Source organism: Anguilla anguilla, chromosome 8 (genome assembly GCF_013347855.1).
Source record: "Anguilla anguilla isolate fAngAng1 chromosome 8, fAngAng1.pri, whole genome shotgun sequence".
In the NCBI taxonomy this organism is placed as follows: domain Eukaryota; kingdom Metazoa; phylum Chordata; class Actinopteri; order Anguilliformes; family Anguillidae; genus Anguilla; species Anguilla anguilla.
In genome coordinates, this window is record NC_049208.1 from 29,326,301 (window position 1) to 29,339,122 (window position 12,822).

The window sequence follows — 12,822 nt, forward strand, 5'->3', positions numbered from 1 at the left end:
TTGTAGTTTGAAGCATTTATTTCTCGTTTCAATGTATGAAATGTAAAGTAAAGTGGTCTTGGAGTGCGGATTAGCTGGGTTTCAGCTCCACTTTGCTCATGAACCTTTGATAAACTGTTACTGGCATCCCTGTGAAAATCAGCACTTGGTTTTAGCAGTTAGCCCTGCTGCATGCAGCGCTTCATATGGAACGCAGCCCTGGCTCGTAGCGAGGGGCTTACTCAAACCCATGCTGTGGCCGCGACCAGTCCCCTTCGCCTCAGGAGCGTCCTGGCCTACTGCTTCTGTCAGAAGCGGACGTCCGTGTGAACTAACCACCTGTCTCTAACCTCTCTGTTCTTCGTGCTCTCTGTTCCCGGCTTGGTCTACTCGTGTTGGTCTCTCCCGCCTGTCGTCTTGGACCGAGTCTCCCGTCACCTCCGCGTCATGTCAGTTCATTTCATCCATTCATCCTCTCCATTCTCTCTCTCTCTCTCTTTCTCTCACTCTCTCTCGGCCACCGTTCATGTTTCAGGAGGGATGAAGTCACGTGCAGGTTCGTTGAATGGCGCTGGGGTGGATTGATTGATTTTGTTCTTTACCTAACTTCTGCAGTTTTGCCGTGTGGGTGAGATTATGTGTTGTTTAGAACCGCATCCATGTTTGGGAAGGGAATTCGCACACACAGCCCCTCTATAAATTGATATTGATATTCCACATTTTTGCATCACTGTTAAGGAGAGAGGTGAGTTCTTTTGCCAGACCACAGAGGCATGTGATTTTGTTCTCTTTTTAAATACATTTTAAACGCATTACTTACTGTGTTTTCCTTCTCGAACCTACCAAAGCTAATCAGAAACATACAATATTATGGATCTGACTTTGTTCAGCCAGGTATGTAAGTGTTGGGTTTATGTATCGAGGCATACAGTGTCTAAACACATCACAGAGACAGCTCACAGCAGGAAGGAGACAGCAGACTATGGAGCGATTGCCATCACGTCACTGTGGATGCATACTAAGAGTCTCCCTCTATGGAACCTCACACAAGCACAGTCTTTTCTCTTTTCTACTCTCTCCTCTCCCTCACTCTCTTGCATCTCATGTCTCTGTGCCAAGTCTCCTACCTCTCTTTCTGAGTCATGTCCTTTTCAGCTATTTCACCTGTGCCCCGCATTGCCATTTGCCCCACCCCTCTCATCTCTGAGCCACACCCCTCTCATATCTAGGCCACACCTCTCACATCCCTGAGCCACACCCCTCACATCCCTGATCCACACCTGTCAGCCCCTGTAGCCACACCCCTCACACCCCTGAGCCACATACCCTCATGCTCTTGGGACACTCCTCTTACCTCTGTGAGCCACACCCCTCACATTCCTGAGCCACACCCCTCACCTTCATGAACCACACCCCTCGTATCCCGGAACCACACCCCTCACACAGTCTCCCTGTGCCTTGTGTGTCTCCTCAGTCAAATGATTTGTAAAAAGCGGGGTCTCTTCCGGATTCACGCGGGCCGCAAGCAGAGGTATCCATGGCAATGCGCCTGTGCACTGGGCACGGCCTGAACCCCACCCACCCCCCCCACCCCACCCAACCCCTGACCCAGCTTATCCTGCATCTACAGTCTCAAAGCCTTTTGGTCCAGAGCAGTCTGCTCCCAGTTCATCAGGCAGACTAGGGCACATGGGTTAAAGTGATGAATGTGCTTTTATCACTAGAACTAGAACAGCGCTGAAGATTGGGTGCAGCTCCAGCTCTGAATCAAAAGCCTTTGATGTTCCTGCTGATGTATGAGACACTGACAATCCTGAAGCCTTCAGGCTCTGTTGTACCTCTTGCTGCTGGTTAACATCACTTTTAAAATGTTCTAACTGGAAAGTGGTCAGTGGAGTTGGAATGAGCTATGTTTGCCTGTGCTTGACCTCATTAGGATGTTATATCACAACTGAAACATGGCTGCATACTCAAACGATTATGCGGACACAACTTTTTTTATGGTTGGTTTGTTACTCCGTAACAATAGATCCATCCTCCTTTTTTATATGTGAACATTTTAAAGCTTAAGAAAAATTCAATTAATTTGTTAATTTACTGTGTACCTTTCAAAGCTGATAAAGTCAAGCATTTCATCTTCCAGTAAGGCAAGGCTTTGAAAAGGTCACATGCATGACTGTTTGATGTTAAAAATGTGCAGTAGGCTGAAACAAATCCTTCCTTTGCCTGCTCTCCTGGGTACGCCACCCCCTCCCCCCCCCAAAACCCCAACCCCTGTCTGTTATGAAAAATTGGTTTGAAATGCATTGCATGTGACCACAGCTGTGCTTTAGCTCGAGAAACTTTTGTTTTGCAGCATCAGATTTGGTACTTGCGTAAATAAGTTGTGTTACGTGTACTGGCAGAAAAAATAGGAACTAATTTTTGTCACATGCGTCATCTGGTTGATCCAGCTGCACCGTGCTCATTTCTACCATTTCTGCAGGAGAAGCGGGATCCCAGAGAGTTTCATAGGACCCTTAATGCCTTCTCATTTATAGTTTTACTCTTGGTTTTTTTTCTTTGTGTGTTTGCATGTAAAAGGAGTAAATCCACTCCCAACACCACCCTTCCTTTGCTATTTAAATATTCATTTAAATGGCGGCCCAAACGCACAGAGTAAATATCGTAGAGAACTTCGGACGTAAACAGCGTCTTTGGTTGCGTAGGCATGATGCCTTACAGTGTTTTAAAATCAATCTTACAAGCCCTGCTAACAGTGTATGTGGGGGGAGTGGACACCACAAAAAGTTTCAATGGGAGGGAACTTCTTTGATCTAGTTGTTAAAAGTGGGAGGTGCTTTGGAAATTTCCAGAAAGGTGGACTGTCCCCTCTGCCATGTATGTCCTGCCATGCAAATGTCACTCAAGGATCAACACCTCTTCCTCAGTTTACTGAGTCTACATTATATAAGAGTTTAGTCAAGCAATCACATGATCCAGGATGGCTAGAGAGTGTTCCTGTTGTAAGTAGTACTCTTTCTACACACATTGTGCAAATTGTGCAAAGTGTATTTGGTTCTCTCTGTTAAAGTGTATTTCTCACCATCCACTCAAAGTATTGGAAAATCAGTTAGAGAATGTATGGTCTTTGAAATGTCACTGCTATTGTTTAAATCCACTAGCACTGATCATTGTCCCCTTAAGGATTTCTTATTACAGTAGAAATCATTGCTTAATACAATATGTGATTGGCCATTTTTATCGTCGGTTGCATATTTTTGGATGATTGTAAGCACTAAAATGTTCTTCATTTCGTTCTTGATTCAAATACTGCTAGCTGGTATATTATTTTCTGTTTAGAATAACTACAGTTTCCTACATTGACTGGTTCCTAGCCTTGGTAGATTATGTAAGTCGTGCACCTGCCCTTGATAGATCTGATTTTCTTGGAAAAGCTGGATATGTATGGTATGCCTGCACTGTGCGTAACTATGAGAGGCCAGCTGACTCTTAAGGTATAATTCTGGTGATTTATAGTCTAGGAGTTAACAGAGGCTTGGAACAATGATCACAGCACTGTTAATAAAAATGTCCCTCTTCTAAGAACTATGAAGCCTTCAAAAGGCATTAAACATGTTTTCATACTCTCCCTTTTAGAATCAATCTGTTCTGTCTTCTTGACCCATCTGCGGTTAATCTCTCTCCACCTCTCAGTTGTTTTTCCATCCTCGTATTTCCAGTCAGAGGCTATGTGTGTTTGCCTGTTTGTCTGTCTCGCCATTTGACTGACTAACTGCCTCGATAAGTGTGCTGCACGTGCTGTCATGAATCCCATAATGTCAGACTGACCCACAAACCTGACTTTAAGCAAGTCCACTTGGGGTCAGTCAAGCATGGATTTTGGGTAATGGAAAGATAATTGACATTTTTTGATGTTTTAGTAAGGTAGAGGGAGTTGAAGTTTGTATTGAAGACAAAAAACATTGTTAGGAATTTTTGATTCTACTAGGCGGCAGTGTAGTATAATGGGTAAGGAGCTGGTCTTTTCAAAAGCTAAGGGTACCAGTCCAACCTGACAAATGTTACATTTGAAAGAGAGCATATTTAAAAGAGGAAATGAGTGCTGTTCTCCCCTGTGCCCCTGTGCTCAGTACTTCCTGTTTGTGAACAAAGGGTGGCAGGTTAATAATGGGTCTCTTGTGGCAGTGGGAAGATGGGGTTTCGGGATCGAATCCGGATGAACAACTCGCGTTCATCCCAGGGGATACGCGGTAAGGCATCCCCACTGCCCCCGGGGGGGGTCCGTCGTACCCCAAGCTCAGAGAACGTTCCGGAGGCCACCAGTCCAGGAAAGGTCCAGAAGAGCTGGAGCTTCAACGACCGCACCCGTTTCCGAACCTCCCTGAGGCTGAAACCCCGCCCCGCTGCCGAAGGTACCTACGCCTCACACACAGCCCTCATCTCCACACACTGAACACACTGTGAGTGCTACACACTGTAGTCTAAATGCCACACACTTTACACACTGAGTGTTCTACGCCATAGACCAAAAACCCACTAAAAACCTACCCCTTATGCTCATTACACTCAGCCCAAATGCTTCTGTCCTACTATGCAGACTGCACACCTTTCTCACACACACTCCACACATTCCACACAATTCATCAACATTTCGCCAACCAGCCAGGAGGTCACATCCGTTAACTATACATCCATTTACTTTACATTACTGTACTATAGGTTATGCACATGCATACCCAATACAGACACAAAACATGCTATAAAATATCAAGCACGCTGCTCTGAAATGTGTCATGGTTAAAATGTAAAGCATTCTTTACACTAATGTGATGCTCTTTCCCTCTTCATTTTTTCCCTATTGCTCTCTCACCCTTTCCTCCCCCTCTCTCAGTGGAGGGCACAGGGGAGGAGAGCACGGAGGACAAGGCATACTGTGACGTGGCCATGGATGAGGTGATTCCCGCAGTGAAGACTCTGATTCGGGCTGTCAGGTGAGCCCCTGGTTTATTTGACTTAAACACTAATCGTCTTGAGGAAGTTTAAAATGTTACCCTCCACGTGGATACACTGTAAACTTGTACACTGAGGCAGGTGTTGCTTGTTTCTCTGGGTGTGTTTTAGTCAGATGGAAGACTCACAGGGGCGAACACCAACATTTAACTTTTGATAAGATAAATAAATTAGCTTCCATTGTAACAAGCTTTTCCTTATTTTCGACCATGTGACCCACCAGCTACATGACTGAGCTGATGCCCTGTTTCAGGAAAGCATGGGTAGAAATTCCAGTAGTCTCATGAATCGCCTGTCTGCGCCTGTCCATAAGCGTTCCAGCTGACAGAGGGGAACGTCCACTTTATCACCCTAACCGAGGTGCTCAGCCACGGGCAGGCCTCCTGGCCCCAACCCTGTTGCTCAGGCGACCCGTGCCATGGCAACACATCCATCAATCAGCGGAGCACCGCGCAGTTGGCGGTTTAGTGATTGCGGCCAAGCGGCTGCTGAGCTCACAGAAAGAGAGCCTCGTCGCAGTGTGCTGCTGCATGTGCATCTGCGTCGAACACTACCTGTTCCACCTTCTGTCCATCAGCATTAGCGGCCTGTCCATCTTATGCCTCTGCAGGCAGGGCATCTCTACAAGGCTGCGAGCGTGAATGCGTGCTACATTGTTCTGTTTTTTATTTTATTTTTAATCTGCAGTAACTGCCGGCACATTGCTTTTAAAGCTTTTCTTTGAAAGTGAAGAAAGAGCCAGATTTAGCACAGTACACTCAGACAGGAAGCCTCCTTATGTGTGGATATCAGGCCTTCTCTCTGCCTTTAAATATGTAAACATCCCCATGCTTCAGAGGGTAGGTATCCTGTAGCACGGACGTCCACGCTGTCTCCCCCCCACCCCCACCCCTCCTCACACTCAGGGGCCACAAATATTTTATACTGAGGGAAGCAGAAAAAATCAAAGTGCCAGCAAACATCTGGATAGCAGGCAGGTTTCCCTGGAGAGGGCCCGCAAATGGATTACTCTCAGCCCCCGTCAAGGCTGGAATGCAGACACAAGGTATTTCTTGTGTGCATGTGCATTATGCGTGGACTTGTCCACGTTTCGCTAAATGTCTCCCTGTGTCCAGAAATCTGCTTTGCCCTTCTCTTGAAGATCCGTCCTTTGGTTAGTCTTTCCTTGGTGCTGTGGAAAGGAATTGTCATGGCTTTTCAGTGTTATATATCAGATTGAGTAGCATGACTGGAGGACTGTAACTAGGCCCTTGATAAGGTGGGCCCCTGGTGATGCAGATAAGTGAGAGAGGAGTTCCTGTGGATTCCTGTGGTGGAGAGCTGGGCTCGTGTGTTGCGCAGGACTCGGCTGTGTTGACAGTGTCAGCACCGTACGCCGGTGAAAGTTTCAGACTTGGCTTTGGATCACCTTGTCTGCACCCACCACCCCGAGTCAGGTGACCACTGCTGGAGCAAGCAGGAAGGGTTGACTTCAGCAAGACTAGCGCTGTGCACTGAATAGACTGCATAAAGGCCGATATTTCTACACAGGTACTTCAACTGAAGATGGATGTCCTGTGGAAAAGGTAAATTTAGCAATAGGCAAAATGCTGAGGTTTTGCTTTGAAGTCAGACATGCAGTTTATCAGAGCACCACAGCAGAGATGTTGAGCATGGGTAGCATCGGAGATCATTGGGCTGATTTAGGAAAGAAACATTAAAGGCCTTTTGTATTTGTCTCCTAGCAAACAAGAAGCTGCACACAAGGCAATAAAATACGGCTTTACTCCGCCCCACCCAAATATATCTGGAATGTATCATAAAGTTTATTTATTTTGCTGATGCACAGTTAATGCTGCACTCTTCTGTGTACGACTGTACGCATGAAGGTTAAGCGCCCGTCTCTAACCAGTGATTTTACAGTCCAACAGTCTGCTGGTCATCTAAACAACCAGCCACAGCTCCAAACCCATGTCTTTGAGTCACTCCAAGGAGGGTAATGGATGTTGGTGTCCATCTCAAGTGGATGAGGTTGGGAGACAGGAAGAGAAGAAGAATCCATGTCGAGAGGAGACCTTAGAAAGAAAGGCGATGGGGGAAATTTTCGTGGCAGACCACATAATGATATTTGGGTGCAGTGTGTGTGTGAGAGAGAGAGAAAGAGAGAGAGAGAGAGAGAGAGAGAGAGAGAGAGAGAGAGAGAGAGAGAGAGAAGCAGTCGTTAGCCAGTCAGCACTTTACAGAAACCCTCAGAGGAAGAAAATAAATGGGATTTTGTTTTTTCCCCCACTTCACTTCTTCCTCACCCTTTTTTTTACCTGCACCTGAGGCCCACCGACGCAAAATGTGCAGCTACCTGCAAAAACACGCGCAGAAAATAAAAAAACTCGAGTCATCAAGAAACCCGAAGGCGGTTCTTCCGGAGAGAGTCTGAGGGGCTGCCGCGGCACTGCCGGCTGTGTGGACTTCCTCCGGTCTTCCGGGGGCAGAAACGCAATCAGACGGGGGAGTCGCAACTGTGGCAGCCGCCCGCGAATGGGACCTCCTCGCCGCCTCGTGCGCGCCCCCGCTTGTTTCCGGATCGCTCCACGCTTCCCGCGCGGTCCGGCTCTCAGGGATGTGTGATGCGATTCCTTTCTTCTCTGTGACAGAGAGCCTGGGTGTTACAGGGAGCCTCATCTCGCAGGCCGCCATCTGTTTGCGGGAGATAGGGCTTTCTCGTAAAAAGAAAAGGCCGGCTTCCCTCCCCCAGCTCTGTCCTGCGAAGTTATCCATCACACCGAGGGGTGATGTTTTAAGTGCCGCTGTGTCGTGAAATGTTTTTTTTTTTTTTTTTTTTTTTTTTTAAATCTGGTGTTTTGCCTTTCTGCCGAGTCAGCAGCCTCAGCCATGGTAATATGGGAGTGATAAGAGGAAGTGGCTTTCACCAGAGAGGAAGGGTAGCGTGTGCTAACTGTCCCTGCAGGCCTGACACCTTGCGCCACAAGTTCCTGCTATGGGGGGGGTCTCTCTCCAGGGCTGCCCAACCCTGATCTAATAGATCTATTGTCCTGTAGGTTTTCATTTTAACCCTAATTTGGCACACCTCATTCTACTAGGCAGCAGTGTAGGATAATGGGTAAGGAGCCTTACCCTTTAGCAAGGTACTTAACCTGCATTGCTTCAGTATACATCCAAATCTCTTACCCTTTTAAAATAATGTATTTGCTTGTAGCATCTCATTGAAGATGCATTAAATTATTTATAATAGTTGTGCATACGTATGTGTACAGGTGTGACATGGCAAATGCATTACATAGGCTATTGATTTCTCAATCTATTGATCAATATCCTACATATCATGAAATGATTGGCACACGTTGTAATACGTCTGTGTCCGTATGTACAACTGGTGAAGTGAAAAGGATAATCATCCATGCTTGTTGGATGCCAGCTTGCATTTTACAAGGAAGTCGTTGACCTCTGGCTCCTGGGATCAATAAAGCAGCCTGGAGGTGTGACCTCGAGCGGTCCATCAGGGATCATTACCGCCGGCTCCCTCTGCGAGCTCCGCTCCATTAGGCGGAGGTGGAGACGGTCGATGCCAGCTCTTCTCACGGTCAGCTCGGATGATTCCCCCTTTGCGAGGAGAGTTTAACACGGCACCAGCTGACCCGTCTGAACGCAGAGGCCACGCAGGGGGTGCTTTATGAGAGAAGGGTTTGTCCAGGGTGGCTCGACTAGCGGCTGGGGTTGTCGCTCTCAGTGCATGGACCGAGTCGTTATTTTCAGCAACATGAGGAAGGATACGATAGGGCTGCCATTTACGGAAATGTACAGTAGCTGATATTTGACCGCTGCGTTCTTATTTTTAATAGCTTTTTATTGGCCGATTATAGCTCCTCATCTCATTTATCTCAGTTCATGGAGGGTTTTTTTTCTACCCCTTTTCCAATAGTGTTTAAGCTGCATTTCTCTGGAACCTCTGTAATTACGAAGTAACACAAACCAGCAAATGAAGAATGTGCTGCTACTGTGTGATTGTCTGTTCACATCTGCGCAGGATTCTCAAGTTCCTGGTGGCCAAGCGCAAGTTTAAGGAGACGCTGCGTCCGTATGATGTGAAGGATGTGATCGAGCAGTACTCCGCTGGACACCTGGACATGCTGGGCAGGATCAAGAGCTTGCAGACCAGGTAAACGTCCAACACAAACGTGCACACACACACACAAACACACTGCCCCTGAGCTTATGAGTTATTTTATTTTGGGAAATATTATATGTTACATGGATGCGTATGTTATTCTGGCAGGGTCGACCAGATTGTGGGCCGAGGATCAATTCAGCCTGACAAGAAGGTGCGTGAGAAGGGCGAGAAGACGCCTCCCGAGATGGACCCTATGGACGAGCTAAGCATGATGGGACGTGTAGTGAAAGTGGAGAAGCAGGTACAGCACACATTCACAGCTGTGTCACCTAAGCAGAATTTTCTTCCCTGCTGTCTCTTTAATCTTTCTCTACTGTATTCATCCTCTTTATTTTCCTGTCTCTGTCTGTCTTTTCTGTCCGAGTTATATAACAGATCTTTTATGGGTCACAGTATGTAATAGATGACATGTGAGTGACAGGCATCACATGGGTGACACATGCACTGTGAGTGACAGGTGACGTGTGGTTCCCAGGTGCAGTCCATCGAGAACAAGCTGGACCTGCTGCTGAACTTCTACACGCAGTGCGTGAAGAAGGGCTCGTCCAACTTCACCCTGTCGTCCCTGCTGGAGCCCGACCTCACCTCCGATTACCACAGCCCCACCGACCACCGCGAGCTCTTCCCCTCCGCCAACACGCTCACCATCTCCCGCTCCGAGAGCGGCGGTACCATGGACTGAGCGGAGAACCCCCCCCCCCCCCCCCCGGAGCGGCAGCCAGGGTGGGCCTCGCTCATCCAAACCCAGCCAGGACTGAGCAGGAGGCACAAGCACAATGTTCCCCCAACAACCCCACTTCACACTGCTATTCTATCACCCCAACCCTTTACTCATCCACTCCACCCTTACCTCAACCCCCCAGCCCTCTTTTTAACACTCACTTCACCATCTATCTCTCTCAGCAAAATGCTTCACCTCTTTTCATGCCCTATCCCCTTCCCCTTCTCCAAACCGTCTTTTCGTTTCTCTCTATTCTTGACTCCTAACCCTCAACACCTTGAACTGTCTCCTTCCTCTCTTCATTGCTCCCTTCTCCCCTCACCCTCTCCATGGCAACCCCATGCACCAGCAAGGCTTGCCGGGAGAAACACAGCCCTGCTCCAGTTTTGAGGCTGTAATTAAGACTTTTTTCCACCAGGGGGCAATGCCTGAGCAGAGACACTGTAAAGTCCGCTCACTGAATCTTCCTCTCTAGATCTAAATCTCTGACTGGAGGGGGATAAACGCTACCTGACTACTGATATGCAAGCACTGTTTTACACACCTCTCCTCATCAGTTTTTCTTTTTTCTTACTTCCAGCATCTGTGGACACACACACAGACACACACTGTACAATGTCAACTGTCTTTTGATGATTTTATTTGTTTTTGATTATTTGTTTCAGATTTCATTTATTAGAGTTCCTACATGTTTATGTTTGCAATCAATAGACTGCCTAAAAATTTTTAAACTATTTTTTGGAGTCGTGAGTAGTGGGGTTGGACATATTTTTTTCCATTTTGGCAGAAATCGATTTCCTCACGATTGAAATCTGCACTTTTCTGCCGAAACACAGCGATCAGACCATGGGCAGCCATTGAGCCTCAGAAGAATGTAATCACTGCGCCTAAGCAGCCGAAGACATCGGCCAGAAGGAGGCAAACACCTTCTCTTACCGTCCCCTCCTGAACCTTTCCGCATGGCCCCGGCGCACCCGCTAAACCGGTCCTGAGGGAAACGATCCATACTGACAGAACCTCAGTTCCCACGCTGGGAGAGGAGGAATCATCACCTTGTGGAGCTGATGGAGTTGCAATTTCCTGCCACTCAGGTCTACGTTTCAGCATTAAGAAGCCCACTGTGCAAAAAAGAGAGAAAAAAAAAACCTTGCAATACTCCTTTAATATAAACTGGTGGCATGCATGATTGTGAAAGGGTGGGTTATAGAGGTCTACACGACAGAGTATTGATATTTTCCAAGACCAGAGTGCAATTAATGGAGAGGTTTTGTCACCTGAGTGTTTGGATGCATGCGTTCCAGGCTGCAGACATTAGGCACGACTTGCATGCACGTCCTCTGTAGCCAACTTTTGAGGTTCGACGGAATCCGGGTCAGAAAAGCCGGGTATCGGACACACTTTTCAGTCTTTTGCCTTCATCATTTCTCTTCATCCTCACTTCCATACTGCGGAGGTTCAGTACAAATTTGTATAACCATAGTATTTAGATCCCCAGACATTCTGGGCTCAGTGAAAAGGTGCACTGTTCAGGTGATTCAAGGATCAGGGAATGTGCACATGTGTTGATTCAAAAAAAGAGAGATATCTTCTTTGCACCTTTCTGTTTTCACTTTGATTTACCTTGTCATTGCTGTTTTCATGGCCAGGTATAAAGATGGGAATGTCTTTAAGATCATTACAGGTTACTGTGATGATGGGTATAGTAATAGTAATGTGCCTAAGCTACATGACACTAAGCCTGCCTAGTTTTGATTTCACTTTGTTTCACTTTTTCAGTTAATTTGCAGGGCACCTCTGGAATGTTTTTCTAAATGCAAACATTTCATTTTCTTTTCAGATAGACTTTAAGCCTTTTGCTTGGGAAAACTATATATGCCTAGCTTGTCTCTAGTAGGCAAGAAAGAAGTTGACTGAATGTCTGGAATTTATCTCGACAAACTTGAACTCCCATTTCCGTATGTGTGTGTGTACAGTATGTATGTATATGCGTGTGTATGTATGTATGTATGTATGTATGTCTGCATCCTAAGGAACATTTACTTCTGAACAAGAAATACTGTCTGCATTCATATCGATAGCATTGCTCGGTATGTATCAAAGACCACAGTACACTGCGTAGCCTAGAGAACTATTCCACATCAACTATATTTTCCGCATAAACCATATGTTTTAGCATTTAGCATTGAGTTTAGCAAAGGTTCTCTCTTGTAGTGGCATTTAATCACAGAAATGGACAGAACTGGAATACACAGGTCCAACAGTCTATACTTAACACACAAACACCACAGCACTTTAATCAATAATTTATGGAAGAAAATACTTGTTCTAGAATGTTGCTCTTTTTAATTCTGTTTTCTTTTGGGCTGTCTCTTTCTCAGATTATCATATACTTGGGTACTCTAGAAAAGCCTCAATATTTTTCCACTGTTTTATTTTTTTAAATAAATCCAGATATTGAAAGCCATTGTAATACTTAACTGATGTTAAACATGAAATGTCCCTTTATCTCTGAATTGATATTCAGAAAAGTTCAATAAATCTAGTGCTTATGAGTGACAATAACTTGCAACAGGAAAATGGCAAAATCATTCCTTCACCTTAGTGACTGGTAAGGATCAGCCAATCATTGATAGTTTTGATTCCTACAAAAAATTAAGGCAGGACTAGATTTTGCGCCACAAGTTTAGTGAATAAGCAATTGAATCCTGCCTTGATATTATTTTTGTAAAAGGTACTGTTAACACTCAGGAATAGATTAACAGATTAGAATAACTGTTTGACTTTGGTATATAATTACATGCTATATGGAATTCATTTTGAAGAAATCAGTCACTAAGCAAACATAAAGAACTAGCGTTGTCTTGTTCCAACCATACATTTGCTGTCAAATTAATGCAGCCATTATGGCAAACCATAAAGAGCACAGAGAATGAGGCATTTGGAA

The 12,822-nt window shown here is 45.8% G+C and overlaps 1 protein-coding gene across 2 annotated transcripts in view; it reads left to right on the forward strand.

Annotated features, from left to right (window-relative positions):
• The window catches only part of LOC118233083 (potassium voltage-gated channel subfamily KQT member 4), a 54,122-nt gene extending 41,679 nt beyond the window's left edge, over positions 1 to 12,443 (forward strand). Inside the window, exons 10-16 of one of the 2 annotated variants that reach the window (XM_035428435.1) lie at positions 515 to 535; positions 1,454 to 1,510; positions 4,168 to 4,394; positions 4,874 to 4,973; positions 9,014 to 9,145; positions 9,263 to 9,398; positions 9,633 to 12,443. In XM_035428435.1, the coding sequence (XP_035284326.1) occupies positions 515 to 535; positions 1,454 to 1,510; positions 4,168 to 4,394; positions 4,874 to 4,973; positions 9,014 to 9,145; positions 9,263 to 9,398; positions 9,633 to 9,839 (880 nt within the window). In that variant the 3' untranslated portion in view covers positions 9,840 to 12,443. The remainder of the gene's footprint in view (positions 1 to 514; positions 536 to 1,453; positions 1,511 to 4,167; positions 4,395 to 4,873; positions 4,974 to 9,013; positions 9,146 to 9,262; positions 9,399 to 9,632) is intronic. The other variant, XM_035428434.1, reaches the window with a different exon arrangement.
• Positions 12,444 to 12,822: the final 379 nt, after the last annotated feature.